At 40.2% G+C, this 27,106-nt stretch overlaps 1 protein-coding gene across 1 annotated transcript in view; it reads right to left on the bottom strand.

The window, feature by feature from the left end:
* CAMK4 (calcium/calmodulin dependent protein kinase IV) overlaps window positions 1-25,350 on the bottom strand; it is a 253,623-nt gene extending 228,273 nt beyond the window's left edge. The window contains exon 1 of the mRNA XM_012473933.3: window positions 25,160-25,350. Coding sequence (XP_012329356.2) covers window positions 25,160-25,320 — 161 coding nt within the window. The 5' untranslated portion in view covers window positions 25,321-25,350. The remainder of the gene's footprint in view (window positions 1-25,159) is intronic.
* Window positions 25,351-27,106: the final 1,756 nt, after the last annotated feature.

The following is a 27,106-nucleotide window of genomic DNA, read 5'->3' as shown; positions in this document are numbered from 1 at the left end:
ATGAGTAAACTCACCCACACATATTGTACAGTGAATGGGCAGGCTGGGGTGTCCGGGCCACTAACAGACACTTGAGGAGGGTGCTGTAAAAAGATAGCAGCTGCCACCCCAACACACTAGCTTCTCTGGCCTTTATTTAGCACACATTAAATGACAAAAGCTTTGAGTCAATACCACTAGTGCTATCCAGAACGATCAAAAGTTAGTTTATAAGACCACATTAGTAAACAAGTTATTCAGATAAACTCCTCCACATTTCCTAGCTGTTTACTTTTCTTACCAACTAAAAGTAAAAAGATAAGGCTGCCTTCAGCTGAAACTTCTACCAAAACGATGCAAACTTCTCAGCCTTCCAAGAAAGTTTGTGACTACATTCTATAACTTTCTCTAATATTTTTCTTTTAATACTTGTACAACCACCCTGACTAAACTTCCATAAGAAGGCATTCACTCCATGGTTATGGTTATGCCGCCCTGTATCTCTAGGCACAGATGATACTAAAGCAGCCAACAATCAGAGTCACCACTTAAGTCAGCTGAAGAAGCCAAGACAAGTGACTCTGACAAGGTTTAAAATAATTCTCCAACTAGAACCATTCTTGGAAAGTGTATGACGGCAGACTTGGGGGGTAATTCCCAGAGTTGCCATATGACAGTATCTTGGCACCCTGTAACTATGACTATGCCTTGGCATCCCATAACTCTGCCCTAGCCCAGATGCTTTCTGTTATGCTAACATGACTCCAGAAGTAACACAAGCATAAAGAAAATGTATAGAGATGCGCAAGTTTGGGCTCATAATTATTTTCTACCTTCTTCCATCAAATCTATCTGAGTTCATTAGTAGCAATGAGATATACACACTGGTTAAACACACACACACACACACACACAAGTAAGTGAACCCCAAACACAATACCACAAAGTCACATGCACATAACATTACATGAGATGGAAAAACATAGGCTTCCTCAATCTACCTTGTGTACTAGGAAACCTTCATTAGTGAATACATATTGAAATTTCCCTTCATCCAAGCTCTGTATCACATTCTTATGTATTTCAATGTAATATTTAGAAGCCTTTAAAGGGAGGGAAAGACTAAGCAGGAAGAAAAAAATAAGAAGCAAAGGAAAAGCATAGACACCAGAAGACTCACAGAAAGAAAGGCCCTATATAGCTGTATTTGTTTTTTATTTGAGAAAGAAATTAAGGAAGATAAGGCTATAATTGGCCCAGATCTGCCTTCCTTCCAGCTTTGTGATGCAGTGAACATGGCAATTACACTGGACATGTCTTGTTAGGAAGTTCTCTTCTCTGATTGTCTTGGCGTATTTTCAGGCTTTGACTACCACTACATTTGTATATTTCTAAGACCAACCTGGACACCCATATAGACAAGGCCTCTGCTAGACTACATGACCCTCGGAGAAAGAATTCAAAAAGAAATCTCTTCCTCTGAAATGAGTGTCTTAGTCAATGAAGAATGAAGCAGATGTCATTCTTTTGGTCAAAAGCCTTGTGTAGAGCACAAAGAATGTGAAAGAGTGAAATGTAATCAGATACTTACAACACAAGAGCCTTTCACTAGTCACAAAACAATCTTCATAAATAGGAGTGGATAACATAAAATTCAGCTACGCAACTGTAACAGATAGCAATATCTCCCACTTTTGAAGCCAAAGTTTTATTTAAGCATAGCAAGCCACAGCAAAGAATGTCCAAGGATTTTACAAAGTCAAGGCAGCTGTTGGGCTGGAAAAAAAAAGTCACATCCATGGAAAGGCTAAGAAGTACTAGATAAAGAATATTTTTAAATATGGCTAAATGCTTGGTTCATCCCTGTAATCCCAATGCTTTCAGAGGCTGAGGTAGGAGGGTCACTTGAGGCCAGGAGTTCAAAACCAGCCTGGCAACACAGGGAGATTCCATCTCTACAAAAACTTTTTTAAAATGTGAGAAAACTTAAGGTAGGGGCTAGAATTGAATGTTGCCTGGCAGGAAACGTAGACGGTAAATAGAAGTCAGGACAGAACATAGTGGTGATGGAGAATGGAAAACTTAGAGAGGAAGAAGAAAGATGGTAAAACAGGATCTAGGCAAGAATATAAAAGACAAAGAATAAAGTATATATGAGAAAGATAAATGGATATTACTGGATAAATCTCAGTAGCAGCTGATATTTAACAGGTGTATACTATAAGCTGGGCATATTCTTTATATACACATATTTTATTGGTTGTTTTTCTCTAGTAGAACTCAAATTGATAAAACATCCCAAGGAACTAATGTTTTACATAACCTTCTTTAGGAAACGCAGTAAATTCCCATCTTCTACAGCAATAAAATCCTATCTTCCACAGCACAGCGTAACTATAATGAGATGCTAGCAGCTGTAGAGTGGAACCCCACTTAATATAAGGAATATAATAAATATTACTGGCTGCTGCTCAGCATGTTTTCTAACAGCATGCACAAATACTCACAAAAGTTGGCATTGCCAGAGTCCTAAAAGTAGACCCTGGCTGACATAAACCAACACTTGTAACCTCATCCCCACTGTCTCTAATTTGTTTGGGTATGGTGGTAATCTGGGCCTCAGTCAGTGCACAGACATCCCCCTGGCCAAGATGGAGGGTTCTGCTTCATTAAACAATAGAAGGAAGTAAAGATCCCTACTGGCCTGGACGATGATGGTTGTTTGTCAGTATGAGGACTAATATGCTGCATTTTGCTACCATGAGGGAAGCTGGTATGAAGACAAAGCCAACACACCTGGGAGGGCAAAGCTAAAATAAATGCAGAGAAATAAATCTGTATTAAGTAGAACTGCATGTAAAAACTGAATAAGCTCTGGACTTTGGTGACTTGAACCAATAAATCTATTCTATTTTTAAGGTGATCTCAGCTAGGTTTCTTTTGGTGCTTCAGTATTTACTCATTAAATTACATTTGTACATAAAAGCATCCTAACTGATAAAAGGGAAAAAAGAAGCAGTAAAAACTGGAAATATAAGAACACAGAATGCCCTTCTTGGGGATAAATGGGCTGGGCAGGGCAGTGGCAAAGGAAAAAGAAGTATGTGAAATAAATAGGTGAACACAAGCCTCGTGCTTTCCAGCTATTCTGAGTATATGTACAAACGCACTTATGTGAACAAACCTCAAACATCGGTGCTCCTTAAACATCTCAAGAATTCAATGAAAGCTATGGTGACTTGCTTCAGAAAAATGCCTCCACACATATAATATAGTTTTCAATTTCAGAACCTTCATATAGTCTCAAAACCTAGGCACAGAAAGGTCTATGGATCAAAGTTAGAAATCCCTGCTCTATATGGTGGCTGGAAGAAAAAAAATTGTTAACATCAATCCCTTTTAAAAATAGACATAGAAGAATAAAAATAGAAACATGCTTTGGCTGAACACAGGTTATACAAACTGCAGTTATTTGTGAGAACCATTTACTCCTGTGGCCGATAATTTTGGTCACAGGATTACAACATACACACCCAACAGTTTTGTGTAACTTTGATTTGCATCAGAAACTTTGACCATGAATGCACAGCATTTCATGGCACACACAGCAGTCATCTCATCACTTTTAAAATGTTAAGGCACTTTGTGTTATCAACAAACTTACAGACAGTTGAGAGGTTTAAAATATTAGATCAGAGAATCAGTTGGGGCAGTCAAACTCATTTGCTGCTACTTAATGGAATTAGGAAAATAAAAAACAAATTGAAGGGGTCAAAGTAGAGTTTAAGAGAAATATGAACGTGGTAGTCAGAACTCATGTCAGAGAAAGTAGACTAAGAAAGGAAGAAAAGATATGGCGGAAACTGTATTAGTATGTACATTCTTCAGTACAAGCTTAGATATAGGCACGTGAATAAAAGAAATATGACACTGTTGTAATTTTCCCTGTTACCAATAGTAAAAATTTCTGCTATTATGAACAATAAATTAAAATAAATTTTTCTTATCAGTTAAAGAAATTTAAAGCTTTACTTGACAGCCTATCACCACAGTCAGTGAAATTACTGACTGGGGTAAAGAAGAAAAGAGAAGAATATGTATTTAATGCAAATTGGGTCCTGGTGGTATTAATTGAAATTAAGAATAAATATCAAAAATATTTCTCTTGTAAATAACTTATGGAATCAAGTGTCCCAGCTGTAAAAAAGTAAAAAGTAAGCTTAGTCCTGTAACCTGTGCAAGCCCCATAAAAGTACTACTTCCATGTGAGTTTTGCTAAATATTCTAGTAATATATTCATCAATCCATCCACTCAGGAATTCACTTTTCCTGGAGTTTGGAAGAACAAACAAAAGAAGATTTATTTATTTAATTTATTATTATTATTTTAAGATGGAGTCTTGCTCTGTTGCCCAGGCTGGAGTGCAGTGTCATGATCTCGGCTCATGGCAGCCTCTGCCTCCTTGGTTCAAGCAATTCTCCTGCTTTCAGCTGAGTAGCTGGGACTACAGGCATGTGCTGCCACATTCAGCTAATTTTTGTATTTTTAATAGAAACAGGGTTTCACTATGTTGACCAGGATGGTCTTGAGGAGACCATGGCAGTCAGGAGACTGCCCTCATGATCCACCCACCTCGGCCTCCCAAAGTGCTGGTATTACAGGCATGAGCCACTGAGCTCCACCTATTTTATGTTATATTTTAATATAGGTCAGCTTTTCAAAGTGGGTGGGACATTAGTGTATTTAACTAGTATCTTCAAAGAGGTATAACAATGAATACCTCAGCCCCAATCACTCATAGACCAGAAGACAATGCAAAACAACATCAAGGCTAGAATTCTTAACTGTGATTCCAATATATTTGAGGACAAAGATTTTTTACAAGGTGAACACTCTCCAAAATGGGAAGGAAGACAAGTATAAAATATTATGCAATGTTTAATAATTTTTGTTGCATTTCAATTTTTAAGACATATCCTCTGCAAAAAAAAAAATAGTAAGCAAAACATACAAGGTAGAAAATAATGCATATTTTAAAATCTAAATCTGTAACAGTTTCTTGGAGATACAAAATTTTATATTCTGAAATAATTCTGGAAAGCTGTAGGAGGAATAGCTAGGAATGGTTTAAGCCCAGCTTTCTGCAAATGGCACTTGTGAAGAAAGGAAGTATGTCAGAGACAAGGTGCAGAAGAACAAGGTTTTGGTTCCATTTCTACTACTAACTGGCTTTGAAGGGCTGGAAAAGACAGGTGACTTTGTGTTTCACTTTCTTTATCTGTATTAAAAAACAAAAACAAAACACTGGACTGGTTGAATTTTAAGGTGCTATCCAGCACTATGTTCCTGAAAAATCTAAATCAGAATCTTAAGAATGGTGAAGATGTATGCATGTTGCATTCATGCAGCTATAGGCTCAAGATACAATCATGATAACATCAGTATTTTTACAGTACGAGGCTTGACACTTCCCAGAAGTGCCCGTTTGTAAACACAGAGAAGAACCACTGGCTAGAAGACTCACAGAGGTATTTGCCTGAATCCTGCCTCATCCTCTCAATAGGCTTCAAAAGGTATAAAAACAAACAGATAAAAAACAAGAAGATATTGGCAGAGAGGGGAATAGGAGCCTTCCCCATCATAGGGCTAGTAAAATTTCCAGTTAGGTTAACCCAGTCATGATAGAACGTATAACTAGAAGGCAGTAAACATTTTTTGTTAATCTACCCTGTGTGACAAAGATTATTTGCTTGACAAAACTCTTCTCAGGCACCTGAGCCACCTTCTAGGTCCATCTGTGTGCTTCCTAGTAAAGTACAGTTTTCGTAAGAACCTTGCTAAGTCAATCTGCCAAGAACCCACCACACTGAATGTCTGATTACACTCAGAGTCTAATCAGGTTCCTCATCCTTCACTATTCCCCAGGTGATGCCTGATAACCCTGGCTACCTTCAGGAAAACCTGTGAGGTTGGTCTAGCCAGGTTCCCCGTATCACCGAGTTTCCTCTCAGTAATTTTCCATCCACTGTCCTTGCCCCTTGGCTACACAACCCCATTTGCCCATGCTGTCTTTGGAGTTCAGCCCAATCTCTCTCTTCCCCACTGCAGGACCCCACTGCAGTGGTCCCTACTCAGGATTGCATGGTCCTAAGTAAAATCTGCCTTACTGTGCTTTACTAACTGTCACTGAATAATTTTTTTTTAACATCTGCCTAGAACTGTGGAGGTACATGGGGACTACTAAATCTTAGAGGAGCTCCCAATCCAGGTGTAGAGGCAGAACTGCCCTCACGGCAGTGCACTAAAATGTAAAGGTAGAGCGTGAAGCTGCCTGCATCTGAGTCAGGCAGGGCTTTCTGAGATGATAATTGCACTATCCTGAAGTCAGAAAAGGTGTTTACAAAATAGGCAATGGGGATGTAGAAAGGGGGTGGGCATGGGGTGAGGGGGTGCAGTTTGGGAAGGGGCTCCATGGAGGTGCTGCATAGAAACATGGGACAGCATGGCACATCCTGAGTGAGGAAAAATAGCTGTAGGGCTGGAGCCCAGGTGAGAACGCAGGCATGGTGGGAATAAGACAGGAGTAAGACGGGTAGCACAAGAGCTGTTCTGAAAGGACCTGCTGTTCATGCAAAGGAGTTTCACATCCTGGATAGGATGGAAGATGTTAAAGGATTTTAGGCAGGGGAGTGACATAATCAAATTTGGCCTTAGAAAGGTCATCTTACAAGCAGATGAAACGTGATAAGATTAGAGACAAGACTTAAAATACCAATGCAATAACCCAGGAAAGAGTTCCAAATGATACAGATGAAAAAGATCAGTGGCCATGCAGAGGAGGGGATGGATTTAAAATAAATTTAAGAGATATAGATCATACCCATTAACCTTTATTGAATGTGTGAAATATACTAGGCACTATGCCAAGAACTTTATAATACACTGTTTCACTGCATCCTTCCAAGGCTCAAAAGGATAAGTGACTTGCCCAGGGTTATACATGTATTAAGCTGGAGAATATGTCTTATTAGGGGGGTGAAGGAGAAATCCAGAATACCTCCAATAAGTCTAGGTAAGGAACAACACAATTGGGGTAACAAGTACTGAGGTGGGCTACACGAGCAGGACAGTAGGTTTTGTTGTGGTTGTTTGGGGGTAAGTGGAAGATGAAGTTAGTTTTGAATAGCCTGAATCAAAGTTGCCTATTTCAGTGGAAAGTTGCAACAGGCCACCTTAAATAAGGGTTGTTCCTGCCATAAATTATTCATCAACAGGACACACACACAGACCAGTTATTGCCTAGAGCTTAATCTCTGCCAAGATAAAACAGACCTAACTTCATGCCCTCCCTAAGCCCTCAGCTCCGGTGTGCTCCATTGTCTAAGAGCAAGATTCCAGAGACAACTTCTCCTATTAGATTTAAAGCTTCTCACTGGTTAGTACATTCCCAGTTGCATGATTTAGTGGCAGTAGTATATTTTCACAAGATTTTTCAAAAATGACTTAAGATATTCAATCATTCTTTTATATATATATAAGAATTTATCAGTTATAAAATAATACCTCAGAAATATTCCTTACAGAACTATAAACAACTTATGTGGATATTCCCCACTCTGGGCAGTGAAGTTTAACCCCCTTTTCCCCAAGGGTGAGCTATACTTTGTCACCAAGTTCCAAAGACTAGATAGAGTAAGAAAAGAGGTAAATAGTAATTGTACAGTGGAGAAACCTGACAAGTGAGAGGTTGACATCCACAGAGATGTCATATGACCTCGTGCAGCATCTGATATGATGTCACAAGCAGGACACTTCATTTTTGTGGTATTCTTTCCCAATTAATCATGAAAAATGACAGACAAATCCAGATTGAGGGCATGGGGTTGGGGGTGGGTATTCCACAGGATACTTGTCCAGTATTCAAGATGTTCAAAGTAACGAAAAACAAGTAAAGACTAAGAAACTGTCACAGAGCAAGAAAAACATGGTAACTACATGCAGTACAGTTGCCTAGACTGGATGCTAGAAGAGAAAGAGGACTTTAGTAGAAAAGCTGGTGAAATACAAATAAAATCTGCAGTTTAGTTAATAGTAAAATTATTTTTCAAATAAAAATATGCGGTGTGTGGATAGCTTTTATACTTAACAACTACAGCCAAATAATTTATCTTTTTTAATCTTTGCAATAATCCTGTGAAAGAAGGCACTAGTATTTTCATTCTACAGAGGAGAAAAATGAGGCTTGTTACAATTTAAAAGATTCATTAACGATAAACAGCTACGAGGTACCAGAGTTAGAATGTATCTTTACACTACCATAGTTGCCACTGGGGGTTCTATTAATATCTACCAAAGTCATAGGGTTATTTTATGTGGGCTGCAGCCCTGCTTTTTACTCTCAACATTGCCCTACAGCCAAAACATTTCCAAAATCTTAGAATCAGAGGACATCCTGAAAGGCTGTGATACGCAATCATCTGTAATTCCACCTCCATTACCAAGAGGCATTCCAGAATGAATAACCTTCACCTAAATGACACTCAAGTAAGGTGTCTCCTAGGTCATCAAATTTCTATCTCCCCACTTTTTTTCCCTTAGTTAGGAGTATATCATTAACAGATGTCTTGAAGGTTATTAATTTGTTTTCTTAAGTACTGCAATGAAGTTCCTTCACCAGAAGAGAGACTAGGACAATTAAAAGCAGCTATTAACGAAAGATGAAACTGGAAAACTAGCAGTAATTTACAACTTAGGTATAGTGTTAGAGAAATACATTTTTTAGGTATGGCTAAAAGTGACACTATTTAAATATAAACCTCTTCCAGGTGATATATTGATTTATCAGAGTACGCAAACTAACAGACTGCTTTAAAATATTCCTTACTACTTAGGCGTTTTTTTTAGATTGTTAAATGATTTCCAGAACTCTATTCTTTATTTCTAAATCACAGGTAAGTTGCAGTCATTCTGGGTTTGGTTATTTAACTTCCCAGTGAAGAAAGCAACATTCAGAATGAAAAAATTAATTAGTCTACAAAGAAGAGTTAAAGTTAGTGTGAATAAGATCTCAAAGCAACAAAAAGATTAATATTTTCTAATTATAACACCCTTTTAGAAGCAAAGAAATCTGTAAAAAATATACAGAAAGAATCACATAAAACAGTTATTTTAAGGCCGGGTGCGGTGGCTCACGCCTATAATCCCAGCACTTTGGGAGGCCGAGGCGGGTGGATCACAAGGTCAAGAGATCTAGACCATCCTGGTCAACATGGTAAAACCTCGTCTCTACTAAAAATACAAAAATTAGCTGGGCATGGTGGCGCGCACCTGTAGTCCCAGCTACTTGGGAGGTTGAGGCAGGAGAATTGCTTGAACCCAGGAGGCGGAGGTTGCAGTGAGCTGAGATCGTGCCATTGCACTCTAGCCTGGGTAACGAGAGCGAAACTCCGTCTCAAAAAAAAAAAAAAAAAAAACAGTTATTTTAAACTACCCCAACTGTCCTTTTGTCTGCAGATGTGGAAAATCTTATGGTTATACTACACCTTCTTTTCAATACATGAAATGCCAAAAAACAGTAGTCAAATATTTACAAATACTGCACAATGTACTACCCCTGGATAAAGGGGAAGCTTAGATGCTCAGAAAGCTTGCTCAGAAGCTGTAAGCAACAGCAAAGAATTACTAAGGCCTACTGCCAACACATTTCCAGAATTTTAGAATCTGATGACATTTCTGAGATAGTGTGCTATCCAATCACCTACAATCCCTCCGCCTTTACAGACAGCCATTCCAGAATTAATATTGATAATATCTAATGTGTACGGAACACTTACTACATATAATGAATGTACTGTCCTTATTTAAACATTATTATCTCTTCTTATGGGTGGAGAAGCTGAGGTTCATTGAAAATTTGTCTAAAATGACACAGTTCATGAGTGGCCAAACTGGGACTCTATTGCCCATCTTTCTAACTCCAAAGCCTGTCCTTTTCATTTATCTTAATATTTAACAATCCCTGCAAATAAAAATCTCCCTTCTTGGATAAACTCATGTTCATGCAAAGTCATGCAGTAAACGTCCCCATTTCAGTGTTGTGTGTTAGCTATTCATTAACCTAAGAAACATGAATCTTACTCTTGGGAATTTATAATGTAAGATAGAAAACTGACAATAACAGTCAGAGAAAGCAACCTAGTGCTAATGAAATGCTGACAAGGTTAAAAAAATCCAAGAAAACCAAGGAAAACAGTCCTCTAATTCATCTTAAAGCATCACAGGTTTTTCAAGGCTTGAGAATGCATTTGGAATAAGGTGAAAATGTGGTCAAAGACCCAGAGGAACACTGGGTTCCTAGTCTTGAGAGAGGTTCCCAAAGTGATCGTGTGAGCTATGCCAGAATGCAGATCCAAGCCCTGATGAAAACATATGATACTCAAGATGGGCCAAGTTTTATTTTTTAATAGCTGAGCTTCTAGTTGGCAACAAAAATCCCGTACCAGCTGCTGAGGAAATAATGTACCAGGAGCTGGCAGGCATTGGCACTTGGGAAGCCAACAGGTACGGATGCACAGTGGGATACCAAGGTGCTAGTGCCTGGAAGGCAAGAGAGGAAGTGGGGATGTAGCCACAGAAGAATTGTCATAGACTAGGGTCTGGCAAGGTAGAGGCAATGCTAGGGAGCCTACCTTATATTTAAAAAAAAAAAAAGAGCAACTCAGAGTCAGCTTCAGCCATCCTAGATAAAGTAAGGGGCTGTAGCTCTTGTGACATGGCGTTCTGGCCTCCCTTCCCCATCATCTGCGAGAAAATGCTGGGCATCTGGGAAAGAAGAGCAGATCACTCCTCAAACTGTGAAGTCAGACAGGTGCCAAATCAGGAAAAAGGGTATGGGGTATCTTTGCTCTGCCCGCTATAACGAAGTACCACAGACTGGGTGGTTTAACTAAAAATATATTTATTTTCACAGTTCTGGGGGCTGGAAATCTGAGAATGGGTGCTAGCATGGTCAGGTTCTGGTGGGAACTCTCTTCCTGGCTTGCAGAGGGCTGCCTTCTTGCTTGTCCTCTGTGGTCAGGGATGAGACAGTGAGAGCACGCAAGCTCTCAAGTCTCTTCTAATAAGAGCACTAATGCCTCATTACCTCACCTAAACTTTAGAGTTTAAGTACTGCTAATTTTCTGCCAAAGGCCCATCTCCAAATCCCATCGTATTGGGAGTTAGGATCTCAATGCATGCCTTTGGGGGAATAAACATTCAGTCCATAAGATGGCGAGATATAAGGGAATGCAAGCTACCTAGGCTCTGGTGAGAGGAAGGAAATGGAGAAATCAGGAGGGGACAGAGAAGTGCTCTGGGTCTAGGGGTAACTGGACTCAGAAAACAAGAAGTAAAGTTGGTGAGGAGTGGCCTCCCTTCTGCCCCTCAGCCCTGTGTCTGCCCCTCTGCTTCCTACCCTCAGTTTCCTTTCACCATGCTCCCCTGGCCTCTGGTTGTCAAAAGAAACACGGGAAGGCACACATGTCTAAAATAATTCCTTTGACAGTGCATAAACATCAGGAATGTAAAGTTAATAACCCTACTTGTAAGTTAAGTCAAGCTGCATTTCTTTTTGATCAAAGATTTAAACATTTCAGTAAATGGCTTTTAAATAATATCCCCAAATAAAGATAGACATGGAACAGACTATTTATGCTCTTATCTCCTTCAAGACCCTCTCCTTAGGTCTTCCTTCCCCTTCTGTGTTCAAGGCAGGGGATACACTACTCAACCATGTGACAGGAGATTGCTAATTGGTTACATAGCCATAAACAGGTTATAAGTCAAGCTTTTAAAAAAGAATGGTTCTTTTCTAAAGGAAAAGCTAGAGGGGTGGAGAAAGCCAGGAAACATAACTTTCTTCTAAATCTTCTCCTAGATATCCAGAACTAGTACTAGCATCTGTATGGTCTACAGAAGGAAGTAAAAATGAGCAAATATAACAATAAGTACATTTTTTAAAGGTGATGCATTTAAAAAGCACAAAATAAGAATAAAATTTATGTGAGGATCCTCCAACACACTTAGAAAACCTTTCAAGCTTAGAGCCCTACTTACTCCAAAAGCTGCTCTGTCTCCTGAACAACATAAATAAGGTGATTGCCCAGAGAATTCAACTGAAAGAAAATGCAGGTGCACACATGCTTGGGACTAGAAGGGATCGTAGAGGTAGATGATCTTCTCACAGAAGATGACAGTATTCCCAATCACTCAGAGATGGGGGCTCTTTAAAACAGAGAAGACTGACAAAAGACCAGAGCTCCTTGGATTAAAAAGGATTTTCAATTGTGAAAACCCCACTGGTGCAACTGATTTATTACTCAGCAAATATTTAATGAGTGTTCACTATACACTAGGCATTGTGCTAAGACTCTGGAGACAGGGCAGTGAACAAAGGGACAGAAACCAGGCCCTCAAGAGCTTACATTCTAATGAGAGGGAGACAGGTATTGCACAAGTAATTTCAGTGTGCTAGTTTACCAGGGGGTTCCTATAGGAAAAACATCCTCAAGAAGGAGAGTTTAAGTACTGTTGATTTTCCTGCAGCTATTCACCTAATTCCTCCGACATTTGTTCATTCACATAATGTTTCACAAACACTTAAGGGGAGGCAGGCATTAGGCTAAGAGATGGGCCAGTAATAGGAATAAAAGAGGGATAAGATATGGGGCTCCTCTGCCCAAGGAGCAGATGTTCTGGTGGTGAAGACCACAGAGCATTCACCTGTAAGGCCATAAACATTAAAGATGGGGAATTATGAAATGATATGAGAGAGGAAAAAGGGCAGAAATTTTCTACCTGGGGTTGGATGACTGTCCTGGAGGGATTCACAGGAAAGGTACATTTCAGGCCAAGAGTTTCATGCATAACACCACAGAGATATGAAGATCACTGAGGGGTTTTGCAGCCAAGGCAGGTAGACTGTAAAGAGCATGGGTGCTGAAGTCTGACAAACCAGGTCTCGAGTCTCAGCTCTGTTCCTCTTCACCTGACTGTGAGCTTGGACAAGGTGTTTCACCATTCTGAGCCTCAGGCTCCACCTTGTGAATTGGTGCTGATGACAAACACCTGGTGGTATTCTTGAACTAATTAGCAGTGTACTTAAAGACAGGAGAATCACACCAAGCTCCTAGTAAACATCCCATGATGGTAATTATGAAGAGAAGTGGTGGGGAAGGGGGCTGACCTGGAAGTTGAGGTCAGATGATTGCTAAGTTGTATAAACTGAACTAAGTAAGGTATTTACCCTGTCAATACCCAATTGGGAGTCATTATCTTCAGCCTCCCACCTTGTGGCCTGTGTGGAAATAATATTAAGTTTATGTGCTGGGTATGGAGCTCAGTGTTTCACATTTGTGATCTCATTTAATTGTCCCCGAAATGATGTGGGGAACACACTACCACAATCTTAACTTTACAAATGAAGCCAAGTGATGTGTGGCTTTATGCCAGAAGAGGCAGTGAAGTAACGGTTGTGTCCTGCCTGTTCCTGTCTTAGCCCCTGCCTTGCTCAGCAGACCATCTGCACCAATCCAGCTGCCCAGAACCGCCTGCTTGGTGCTCCCGCCTCAGAGCCACCCCAAGTAGCTGCCTCGCCCACCTCTCCCCTGAAGGGTGGCTCCCCAAGGATCATCCCCTCCACCATTCAGCTCAGACCCGGACCAGCACTCTGCTGCTCTTGCCTGGTCCAGGCCAGAACCTTAGGCCAACTGCTTCCCCCAATCCCAACAGCCCTTGGCTGAGTCCCAACATTCCATTTTCTCAGTAGGTCAATATTTTAAAGAACTGCACTGGTTTTCTGGAGATCATCCTGAAAATTTCCTCAGGCTCCCACTTCACTGGTGTATCATACATACATATGACAAGCTCTGTTTATTAGGTTCTTAGTTTGCCTCTAGTTACAGGTGGCACTCAGGAGAGCTCACGAGTTTACCTCATTGAACACTGTTATTAGCATACATGTTCACATTGAGAGGAAAAAGAGAGGAAGAGCCCAGGGTCCCTCAGGAGTCACTAAAATGTTTCTACTTACAGAAGAAACCTTTAGAGGCCTATTAGAACTGAACACTATAGGCCAGGCTGATTTATTGATTATGTATTTTGAATTTGGTCACATTTAATAGCATAGTCTTATTTCCTCAGTGGTTGTCCTGACCGAGAGCTTTGAATAAAAAATGACTCACTTGAATGAATAAGTAGCAGATATTAAAATCCAGGTAAAGACTAATCTTAGACCAGTTTTCACAACTAAAGAACAACTTTGTGTGTCTGATAGTCCTAAATGGAAGGTACCTGCTTACTAAGTTAAAGTAGTCATGAATTGTCCCTTCAAAGCAGTACAACAAGTAAGGCAGACCAAGCTAATAGTGCAAGATTCTGAGCAATGAAAGGGAAAATGCTAGTGTAGATCTCTATTAAACAGTCTGTAAAGATCTAAAATAGAGAGAGGTCATTCAAATACTGCATTGTAGGTAACAAGACATGTGTGAGCACAATTAGAGATCTGTCATCTTCTCTACTTCCATGTTCCGGTTTGTAAAATCAATCAAGTGCTGTCTACAGGCATGACATATATCAAAGAAAATGCACTTTTAACAAAGCATGCTACTACAAACTTGTAAAGAAAATAGGTAAGAATGTGTCCTATCCATTATCTTTTTCAGAGACTATTCCAATCAGACAGTGGTCTCAAACTGGCCTTCCCTATTTTTTTTTAAGTAAATTTGTACTTTTGTACAAATTTACTTTTGCACCTGGTGAATTTTTGAGCCATACCACCCTAAAACATGACTTAACAAGTAAGTGGTAATAACATATTTGCTAACAGAGTTAAGCTCAGCATCCTGGCTCTAATACCCACAACTCTTCAAGTACTGCCCACAAAACGCTTTAGGTCAATGCCTTTAGCTGCCCAAGCCAGCAGTTGGCAAAATTTGCCATGAAGTGCATTAGTTGTATTAAAATTCAGGTTCTTGCAAACAAACCCTATTTCTCTACTTTTTCTCCCTCTCAAGGTGCTTGCAAATGAACCCTATTTCTCTACTCTTTCTCCCTCTCAACTCCATGACCATTCAATCTTTGTTGCTGAAGCCAAAGTTAACCTAACCCTCTGCTTGGTGTGCAAGCTGTATTCCTTTACTCCTGTTCTGTTTTCTTCCGTGTGACTGTTTTGGTTACAATGGCAGTAAGTTCTTATCAAAACCGTTCATCAGGTACTCTTGAAATGCATAACAATTGCACATATGTACCCACTTCCCCTTTCTGCACAAAGACACACCTTGCAATATGATTTTTTGTTTGCATTTTGATCTATATATTTGCTTTAAACTCATTTTTCATAAAGTAGAATGTTATTTAAATATAAAGAAGATTATTCAGTATCCACTTATGACTACCATTCTTTGGCCTAATCATCATGCAATAAAATGTTTTTGAGCACACGCTCCCAAACTGTGCATACTTATGTACCTATTAACAGTATATATGTGTTACTCAACCAATATTAATGTGCTTTTTAAAACATCCAAAAAAAATTAAAGACAAAAATTAGAAAAAGAAACCAAAATAGATTCTCCAATACTTTCTTCTAGCACCTCACTTTACTATACCTTCCCTGGCTATGGGTATCCCACTTTACAGACCTCTGCTATAGTCAAAATATGAGTGGATGATTTAACTCTAGTCTATTCAAAATATAAAGAGGAATAATTTTAATTTTTCAAAAGATTGCTTAAACAAGGTCCCCCTTTAAATGACCTTAATTATCCATCTGAGACATATGCATAGCATACAGAAGGATTATTCAACACACAGCTAATATATTAGCAAATGGAAAAATTAACTGAACGTTACTAGAGGTAAATCTTTCATCAGTGACTTATTTAGCATATTATTGTCACTCTAAATATAATAGAAGAATGATTAATTAGAAACATGTTTAATTATTATGTACAAAACAAATTTCCCACCAATAGTCTTTTGAGATGAACACTGTTCATGGTATGGAAATTTAACTTACATGCCCTTCAAATAAAGCCTCTTCATTTTCACAAACATTATGTGAAGTAAACATCAGTCATATAATCAATATCAGACAGAAAGAAACAGGAGGAAGAAAGAGAGAGGAATGGAACTAGCCAACATGTTACATAGGTAAGAACTACAACTGTAACAGTTTCAGTAGATTTTGATAAAAGATGAGTATGCATTTAAAGCTTGTGCCCACATGGAAAACTAATATAAAGTTGACATTTTCAAAGTGAAAGAGAGACTAAAGGTAGTTCCTTGAATAAATGAAGATTTGATATCATTTTAATCTGAAATTCTCACACAACTGAGGAGGAACAGAAGTTTAGCTTGACTCATCTAGGTTAGCAAACCACAGACCAAACCTAGCAGCCATTTGATTTTGTAAGGTCTGCAATCTAAAACAATTTTTGCATTTTTAAAAATCAAAAGAAGAATAATATTTTGTAATGTGAAAATTACATGAAAGTCAAATTTTACTGCCATAAATGGCATTTCACCGGAACACAGTAATGTGCTATTGTCTGTATGTTGTCTGTGCCTGCTTTCTGTCAACCACGGCAGAGAGTAGAGCTGCAACACAGACCAAATGGCCTTCAAGCCTAAAATACTTACTGTTTCTTTTTACTCGCTCTTTACCTGGTCTAGGTAACCGATCTCAGTCCAACATTTCTCCTTTCTTACCTAGCCACATGCTATGGGATGATTTTTTCCTTTTTTTAAAAAAATCAGCCTCATCAGTTTTTTCTTATCCAGCCCCATGTTTGATCTACATTATAGATAGTGGCAAATTCTGAGTCCCACAACCTCGGCCCAAGACCCAGCTGCTTCTATAGCCGCCATTTTTCTCTCACAGTGGTTACTTTATCTACAACTTGGTTTTCAAGTGACACAGACCCACTCTTTTTTTTTTTAACAGGTTGTCTTTGGTCTGCCATCAACTTACCCTACTAACCTTATCTGCCACTGCAATGTTCATGTTTTATAAATACTGCAAAACAAAAATATATATCCTGAATTTTTCTGTCCTTTTTTTTTTTGCCTCTTCTTAGAATGTACCATCTGCCTGATGTGCTGTTTGCCAGTGCTTTACCTATTAAAATCCTGCCAAATTTCAAAGTCATAAAGACACCCAGACCTGTCAGAATTATCACTCTGTCATGAAGACAGATATGGTCCTTAGATCTCTCTCATATCAGTTTTATTCATTTCACTCATTCATTAATTTATCTTGTATTAGGTTTATTGTTGGTGCCCTATTAGTAGTACCCTATGCACTTGGAGGCCAAATATTGTTTTATTTATCATGCTTATTCATACTCTAGCCCCTAAACTCACCCAAGATGCACTGCCAGCATACATGGTCTAGGTCAGAATTACTGAAAAGATTAGACCTATAAACAAGAGGACTTTAGGTAGCACAAAGGCATGGAATTAAATAACAAGGAATCAAAAAAAAAAAAAAAAAGAGAAAATCCTTCGCCTTTCAATTACTTTTCAATCATTCTGATTACATCAAGAAGAAAACCTCAATTTGTGCTACTAATCTTTGATAATCTCTTTTTTAACAAAGAGACCAATTCTCAGGGTTGCAGCCTTCTGCATGTGGACACATATAGCTATAATTTACTAAAAATGCTATGTCTTCATTGCAATTTATTTTTATAATTTGTTTCTATTTATGGCATATACTACGTGCTTTTATTTATGGTTTCCAATTTAGTGAAAATTATATTCTTGGTAAATTAACAAAAATAAGGTAATTTAAACAAAAATATTAAGCAAATTATAGCACAAGTAGAATACACATATAACAGAAATCTTATGGTATTATATAGAAATGGGAGAAACATTTGGTAGTAGCAGATACTCGGTAAAGCCAAATGAACATAATCTATCACCCTCCCTGTTGCTGTTCACTATCTATATAACTGAAAGAAAATGTGTAAAAGACTAGCTTCAAGACATGATTCTCAAGAGGAGAGAGGGGACATATTTGACGTTGTTTAGAGACGGTTTTGGTTGTGACAACTTACAAGGGTGTCACCACTGGCATCTAGTGGGTAGAGGCCAGGGACACTGTTAAACATCCTGCAGTGCACAGGACAGCCCCCACACATTATCTGGGCCAGAATGTCTACAGAGCCTCAGTTGGGAAACCCTAATCTAAGACAGGAAGGTCTACATGCATTGCCCTTTGCCCATCACTATGAATCACTGTCTCTCCAGACACTGTTCTTTTCTTTATTTGATCTTTACCACTGACAAGATAATGACTGAGGAAAATCTCTGACAAACTGTATTGAAGGGTTCACATCTTTATGTACTAATACTGTGCCATCAATGTTTAGATCTAATTAAACCATTGGAATCATGAAATCTTCAGATAATCCTGTACTAAAAATAGATTTAAAAAATAATTAAGGTAAAGATCAACATAATCTGAGTAAAACCTTGACTCTAGCTGCTATCAACTTCATGAAAAGTTGCTCTTTGTCCTGAATTCTATGGTTCTTTGACTCAATTAAACACCATATTTTGCAGTATGAACTTAACCTTGAAATTTTAAAAAAGTCAATGGTCTGTTTATTAGATATGTAGCTTTCCCAAAAGACAGTTAAAAAAAAAACCCTCTACTTAAAAAAAAAAGAGAGAGGAAAAAAATTTAAAAATTATTACCATAAAATAACAACAAGTAGTTGAAACACTTCACTTGGCTAACACTGCTTTGTTCTTAAATGTATTACTGCAAACACATAACCCACACATATATGTCTGAGGGCAAAGTGTTTACAAGGAAGTTCTTTGAAGCTATTTTGTGGTTAGTGTTCTTTCTCTCTCTCTCTCTTTATCAAGTCAAGTTCTCCAGAACAGTTTAGAAGCAGATGGCACCTGTGCCTTTTTTTTTTTTCCAAAATCTGGAGTTATTTTTAACCTTGTAACAGTATTTAAACATGGAAAAGTAGTATGTTCGTAAAGCAATGATGTTATCATAGTCTTCAGTTGACTTTTAAGGCTTTTTACAATGAGTATATTTCCAAATTTAGCATTTACTATGCATTAACTTTAGTGGATGGTATAGTTCAGAGGCATTTCATGCCTTTAAATCCAACTTGATTTAACTCCTAATTCTGATTCACCTGTGGTAAAGTGATAGTGAAGGTGAAACTGAATCCTTTTCATTTCAGAGCCACAAAACACTCTACCAACAGCAAAGTGACATTATTTTTAACAACAGCAAACTACAGAGGTGGCAGTTATCAATATTCACACTGAAGAAAGGAAACCAATGCTGATTGAGATTAGGGTTATTGTCAGGTTAGTTTTAGGGAGAAGAGAAATGGGTTACAGTATTCTCCTTATCCTAGGGTCACTAGAATCAATATCACTACAATATCAAGATCAACATCTCAAAGAACAGGAAGTGGTACACATGCTGCATCTGGCCCACTTCATTATCATTGATTTGCCCTCTTTAAAATCACTTGTTGAGCACCTGTTAAGTACTAAGTGCTGTGTTAGGCAGGAGCACATAACAGTAAACAAGCCAAACCCACAGACTCTGCCTTCCAGAAGCTTACAATCAGTGTTCCTGGGAAGAGCCTATGCAGCCCCAGTTTTTATTCTCCCACTTGCAATCCCACCTTGCTCCTGCATTAACTTCCTGAGAAAAGAATCAGATGCACAGAGAACAAGATAGGGACAGCACAAGTATATTTTTAATTCCTAGTTAGACTTTAAAAAAAAAAACCCACCCCAAGAGCTGAAGTTTCTAAGGGCAGTCTGTGTCACAGGAGATCAGCAGCCAGCAGTATACCTAGCCCATAGGCTGTGAGGCCCTAAAGTACAATGTCAGGGAAAAACCAAGGTGAAGCTCTGGCCAAGAAAATGGTTTAGGAAATGGATTGACCAAAAGAAACGGAGAATCTGTTTCTTCACCAGCCATGCTGTGGACGGAATTGTATCACCTCAAAATTCACATGTTGAAGCCTTATCCCAACCCCAATATGATGGTATTTATAGGTGGGGTTTTTGGGAGGTAATTATGCTTAGGATGAGGTTAGGTGGATGAAGTCTTCATCATGGGATCAGTACTCTTATAAAAAGAGGCACCAGAGAACTTGGTTTCTCTCTCTCTTCCCCTCTCTTTCTCTCTTCCTCTCTGCCTTGTGATGACACAGTGAGAAGGCAGTCATCTGCAAAACACAAAGAGAGCCCTAACTGAGGAAATGCATTGGCTGGGACCTTGATCTTGGAATTCCTAGCCTCCAAAGCTGTGAGAAATGGATGTCTGTTGTTTAAGCCACACAGTCTAAGATATCATGTTACATCAACCAGTCAAGAAGACTAAGACAAGCCAAGGGCATTGGTTGAAACCCTTCTCAGAAAATGCACACTTTTGTGTTTCCTTATAGAAAGCATTTGCTCACCATGACCTGAGACCAGAGTATGCATTACCATGTAGAATATGCCACTTCTCGGCCTCTGAGTTCCTTCTCAACACAGCCCCTGGAACCCTCAGCCAGTTCAGATTACTGTGTGCCCAGTAGACCTTGGGGAGACACCAGAGTTTTTCCAAAATATTTGGAAGGGGAAAATCAATAATGATCTGGAGGCAAAGATAGAAGAATTTTTCTCTAGAGAGCTGTGCCAAAAAGATACCACCCAATGTTGCCAAATGGTCTGCAGGGAATTTCTTTAAAGGACTCTGCCTCATAGCTTAATCTGTCACACACAGATTTATAGCCTAAAACAGCACTTTTCAAACTGAGTCACAGCCCATTAGTGAGATGTGAAATCACATGGGTTCAGCCAATTTTTTTTAATGAAATAGATAAAATCAAACAGCATAGAATAGAACATATTAAAGTGCATTGCTGGTAATAAGAATAAACATTGTTTTATAACATTGTTTCTGTTTCACACACACACATACACACACACACACACACACACACCCCTTACTATTGAAATCGATTTGATTCCTAAGCAATAATACATATAGCAAGAGATCCTATATAATTAGTTTGAGTTGACACACAAATGTATTTAAAAGTATAAATGTATACACATAATTATGTGTATATAAATGTGACACATAAATGTATTATTTAAAATTACATTGTAGTGGGGAGGAGTATGCAAAGTCCCTAGCCTAAAGAAACTACAGGACGGGCGCAGTGGCTCACGCCTGTAATCCCAGCACTTTGGGAGGCCGAGGTGGGTGGATCACGAGGTCAAGAGATCGAGACCATCCTGGTCAACATGGTGAAACCCCGTCTCTACTAAAAATATAAAAAATTAGCTGGGCATGGTGGCGCGTGCCTGTAATCCCAGCTATTCAGGAGGCTGAGGCAGGAGAATTGCCTGAACCCAGGAAGCGGAGGTTGCGGTGAGCCGAGATCGCGCCATTGCACTCCAGCCTGGGTAACAAGAGCAAAACTCTATCTCAAAAAAAAAAAAAAAAAGAAAGAAAAAAAAAATAAACTACAGTAAGTGAAATGGGAACTAAAATAAAATAAAATAAAATAAAGGCTCCAAAATAGTTTACCACATTCTTCTCTTGTCCTAATTATCTTTCATTTGGTTTGGCTTCCTTCAATTTGTATGCCTGGGAATACATCTGGTTTTGTTATCAACTTTATTTCTTTCAACCTGGAACAACAGGGAGAAACTAAAGGTGGGACAACTGAAAACAGACATGGATTTGCATACACAGACCAAATCTGCAACACCAAGTGGGCCAGGCCACTTTCTGTCATTCCATGTGCCAAACCACAGTGCAGGTCTGGACCAGAGGCAGCTCCCTTCTCCCTCAGAAAAGCCTTTCAAATGCCAGTTTCTCAAATCACTGGGCAAAAGACCAACTGCTCTCGAGGATATAGAGCCCTGAATAGGATTATGGCCAATTCATATTTTTAAATAGAATTGAATGTGTGTGTGTATCATCATTTTTGTAAACTTTAGGACCAACTCTATAAACAAAACAGTGTTTTCAAATGTGATTTTAGGAAAATGACTTTGCCTGATACTCTTAAATAACCCCTCTACCCTATGTCCTCCTCATCAAAAGAAAGTAATCACATCTGTCTTGGTCTCAGTGGCTGCATGTGGATCAGTGCTGCCAGGACCTGCCTTCACAAGCACTATCCAGAGCTTCAGGTGGATATAGCCTTGGGAATTTAGCTCCCCTTGAGTTCCCAGACACATCCTCAGGGTGTATCGCCCCAAAGGTCACTGTCCAATCTTCTTGCAATCAGGAGTCATTACTTTACAACAGACAATTGTAATGGAGGAACCTACAAAACACTAATTCTGGTGGAGATCCTCTACTTTCTAGAGCTAACCACAACAGAAACATATAACATCAGAAGCACTGTTCTCTTAGCATATTAATGACAACTGTGTTGCTAATGAATTAGAGTCACACTGGCAGACAGATTTGGCCCAAGGCTGAGAGTAAGGCTTGAAACTAATGACCTGAGTTCAACTTCATCACTAGTGCAGGAAGAAAGACTTTAGTTACTCAGCCAATACCTACAATGATCATTCTGCTGCATTCTCTGGCTCTGTTAATTCTTAATAATTATATCTGGAATAGAAGTTGCTTTATGTTTTAGGTTTATTTACTTAAAAATTTCTGATAATGAAGTGATACTTCTCAAAGTCTCAGCCAAATAGAGTAAGTATGCACCTCACCAATGCTGCCATCTACAGAGAACTTACCTAACAATACACATTACTGCTGATAGAGCCTAATTAAGACATTTTACCTTGTATTGTTCCTCAACATAGTTTAATTCTGTGACCTTTTACAGTAATCAAAAGGCTAAATAATACAGCAAGAATCTTAGTAATGTACAGACAGAGGGTCCCTGACAGGATGGCTTTGACTTGCAATTTTTCAACTTTTATGATGGTGGGAAAGTGATATCATTTAGTAGAAACTGTACTTCAAATTCTGATCTTTTTCTGAGCTAGCAATATGTGGTAGAATACTCTCTCTGATGATGGGCAGCGGCCGTTAGCCACAGCTCCGAGTTAACCACAGGAGGGTAAACAACCAGAACTCTAGAGTGTTCTGTGTTGCCAGTGTTTTTTGAATATTGTGTTTTGTGTTTCATATCTCATCATATCTACAAAATCCCATCTGTACGCAATATTTAGCAAATAAAATAGGCTTTATGCTAGATGATTTTGCCCGAATGTAGGCTAATATTAAGTGTTCTGAGCATGTTTCAGGTAAGCTAGGCTAAGCTATGATGTTTGTTAGCTTAGGTGCAGTAAATGTATTTTCAACTTCTGATATTTTCAACTTATGGTGGGCTTATTGGGACATAACATCATTGTAAGTCAAGAAGCTTCTGTATAACTGATTAATATTTGTCCTCCAAAATTTACTGCAACATGTAATTCTGAACTGAAAAAAAAAAAAAAACTCAAACTTCAAATTTCTTAGTTTTTTCCCATGCAGGCTACCATCCCATAAGTGTGTACAACTGGCCGTTTTTTTCCCATTTCTCAAATTAAAGAGAATTTCTTGAGTCTCATGATGGTGAAGGTTATTCATAAAGCCAATATGTGTGGATAAGTCAGTCTATTTGAGGCATCTAGGGTTAATGTAACTCTAAAAGCAGACAAGCTGCTGGGACAGTCCCTGCAGGAGCATCAGGCACTTCCTCTACTACATGGCAGTTTATAAAACACCAAGTAAACAATTTTAAGTAGATCAACTCTTTACTCAGAGGTTTACATGGCTCCACTGTCACATATCTTAAAATTAATAACAGGCGGGTTTTGGATCTTACAAAAATCGACATCATTACCCTTTCATTTCAACCTACGTACAACAGATCTTCAGATGAATACTGAAAAACTTGATCAGAAATGGATGTTTATGTATATGTTATTCAGTACTTAAATACTTTGAAACCTTTTTAACAGTGACAAATCACTGAATTCTCATTCAGAGGTTTGTCTTTTTTACACATCTTCTATATTCAATAAGCCTCCAATAGTAGTAGCAAATCGCGGGGAGAGTGAGCAGTGATCATTACATCTTCCCACTAAGTACCAACATCCAGAATCCTGCTCTGGATCCTCCAAGGGCTTGAAAAAAATAAAAATGCTGTGAGCAAAACTAGTTCCAGCAAAAAGAGAATGGAAAATGAAATTGCAAAGTAGTAAGTACAGAAACTGTAAGTTGTCAACCGTTGAAATTCCCTACACTAAAGATCCTGGATCTAAAATAAGTGTTGAAAGCAAGTCTCCTTACCTATGGATAGCAGAAAGAAAAAACGAAAAAAAGGAAGGGAAAGAAAAACATAATTTTCAATGGATAAAAATACGAGAACATATAGAATCATTCAGAAGGCCAAACTGCTACCTGTTTGGACATTCAGAGGCGGGGTAAGGGACATATCTGCAATCTTAAGGAGATGGTCTGTTGCATATATAATTTAAATAAATCACTCCAATCCATGAAAGAACAGAAGCAGCAGCATTCTCACTAATTACCACTGCCTGGATCCCAAATGCTGCTTTCTCTTTAAAGTCACAGTAGTTCATTATTCTGCCTTCAACTATCTTAAATGATTCATTTCTCCCTTCACTCCTGAGAAGACTCTGCAGGGAAGATAGTATTTAAGTTTAATTTCTCGTGTCACTTGCTCTGGAGAGCTTGATGAGGGGAAGGAGGAGGAATCAAATTTAATAATTCTGTCTTGATTTGGAGGGGCACCCTCCGGCCCCCACCGCAAAAAATAACTACACAAACAAGACCCTCTGTTAAGCTATAATCGCGAGCAAAGACATCACTTGGAAAGCAGGGCCCACGTGCGGTGGGAGCTGTCACCCAAAGGAAGTGGCAGCCTGCGAGGAAGAGGGCGGATAGGAGGGAGTCGATCCTACAGCTGCACCGGCCTAGGCGCTCGGGTGGGGTGAGGGAGACTGGAGCCGCACCTGAATGAAGGTTAGCTCTCCCCTGGACACTAACTAGGCGGGGAAATATCGAAGGACGGGCAGGCAGGCTCCCGCACCCTCGGAGCCGACGCTGCGAGAGGGACAACCCCCCGTGCACGCCGCGGGCTTCCCCAGCTGGAGCCCGCGCCTTACCGTCCCAGCTCCGACTCCACCTCGAAGAAACCGCTCAGCGCATCCCTGTTGGAGCCGTCGATCCAGTAATCCGGCACGAGGCTCGCGGTCCCAGGGGCCGCACTGGCGGTGACCGAAGAGCAGGACGAGGAGGAACAGGAGGGCACCGTGACTTTGAGCATCTTCGCAGCGGGACTCCGGAAGCCGCCGCCGCCGCCGCTGCCCGAGCGAGAAGCCGGCCGCCCGCCGCCGCCTGCGAACGCAGGAGCGAGAGAGAGGCGGCGTCCTTCACGCGCGCACACGCCCACCGCCGCCGCCCGCGTTCTCAGGGACGGTGGGCGGGGAAGGGGCGAGACGCGGCGAGAGGGCGCGAGGGGGAACCCGGAATCGCCGCCCGCCGGAGGGAGGTGAGCGGCACCGCTGAGGAGAGAGGCTCCCTCCCCCTCACTCTTTCCCTCCTCACCCGCCCTCCTCCCGCGCCGAGCCTTTCCCGCCGCCCTCCCTCTTTCCTTTCTCCCTCCCAGGCTGTGGCTGCCGCGGTGCCGGCTAGGGCGGCTCCGGATGCTGGAGCTTGGGGAAGGCTCAGGGACCAGCGCTGCATCCCACGCGCCCTCCCGCGGGGGCCGGAGCTGTAGGGAGACCGGGCGCAGCGGGACGCTGGCTCCGGGTTGGCGGATGCCAGGCGCACCCCGGGAGCACCTGGGTCCAGGCTACCCCGCCGGATAGCCAGAGAGGGACCTAGGTGGTGGTGGCGCAACTCATCCCTCCCTGAGCGCGTTTCCGTGGCGAGTCCTTCCCTTCTAGCACGGGCTAACCAGCCATCCCTCTGTCAGAGCTTATATTGGTAGCCGGGGAGGGTGTCCTGTGGTCGCCAATCCCTCAGGGCTTCTGTGCCTGGACCCAGTGAGAGCCGGAGGAGAAGGAAGCGCCCAGGTCCACACTGACCCGACTCACCTTTGAGTGAAGTCTTCAGTTGGAAAAGATGCTGTCTGTTGTCGCTGCTGGTGGCACTGCCTCCTCTGGCACTGCTGGAGCTCCTAAAAGAGCAGATACTAGGCTGTGTCGAGTTCAATCTCAGCATCTGAAGGCCAGCAACAGAAGTGGCTCAGAATTACAGTTCTAGAAAGGCCTTTGGAAGCTAGCTAGTAAACCCTCTGCCTTAAGACAGGTCTTGTCCTCCTTCATGACAGAGAGTATTGCTACATTTAAAGCTCTTTTTCTCTTCCCAAGAGATGTCTCCCATCATAAGCATTCTTACGTACTGTCCATCAACTGCCATGGCTTTTCTTCTCAGTATTAAATATACACCACTTATACCACCCTTGAACTTTTTCTTTTCAGATTTCAGCAAAGACAAACAATTAGCCATATTCTGATACATATATATGACAGTTATTATATCACAATTCATTTCTGGCTAAATAGCTCTAGGCCCTTTCATCTTACTTCACAGGTGTTATTTTAGCCTTTTTTGTCCCCCTGACTTTCCTCCAGCATGCACTAAACTATTCCTAGTAAGTCTCCATTCCTGATAGGACAAACCATTAACATGGTCCAATATTTAATCTAATTTATGGATTTATTATTCTTAAAAGCTTGACTGCTATACTGGTGAACAAACAACCAAAAATATCCAATCAAGTAGTCACAGGAACGTGATTCCTAGCTGATTGGAAATGGAAAATAACAGTCATCCATCTCTTAACCACAGTGAGAATTTGAAGAGATGCATTCTTAGGCAATGCAGATGTGAGAACATCATAGAGTGTACTTGTACACACCCAGATAGTATAGCTTACTACACAGCTATGCTAGATGGAATAGTCAATTGTTCCTTGACTGCAAACCTGTACAGCATTTTACTATACTGAATGCTACAGGCCAGCAGTCCCCACTCTTTTTGGCACCAGGGACCAGTTTCTTGGAAGACAATTTTTCCATGGACAGGGGGTAGAGAAGATAGTTTTG

The sequence above is a fragment of the Aotus nancymaae genome, unplaced genomic scaffold, assembly GCF_030222135.1.
Source record: "Aotus nancymaae isolate 86718 unplaced genomic scaffold, 86718_ANA_hifiasm-v0.15.2.pri h1tg000014l, whole genome shotgun sequence".
Lineage (NCBI taxonomy): Eukaryota > Metazoa > Chordata > Mammalia > Primates > Aotidae > Aotus > Aotus nancymaae.
Note: the sequence above shows the minus strand (reverse complement) of the source record. Positions and strands in the feature narration are given on the sequence as shown.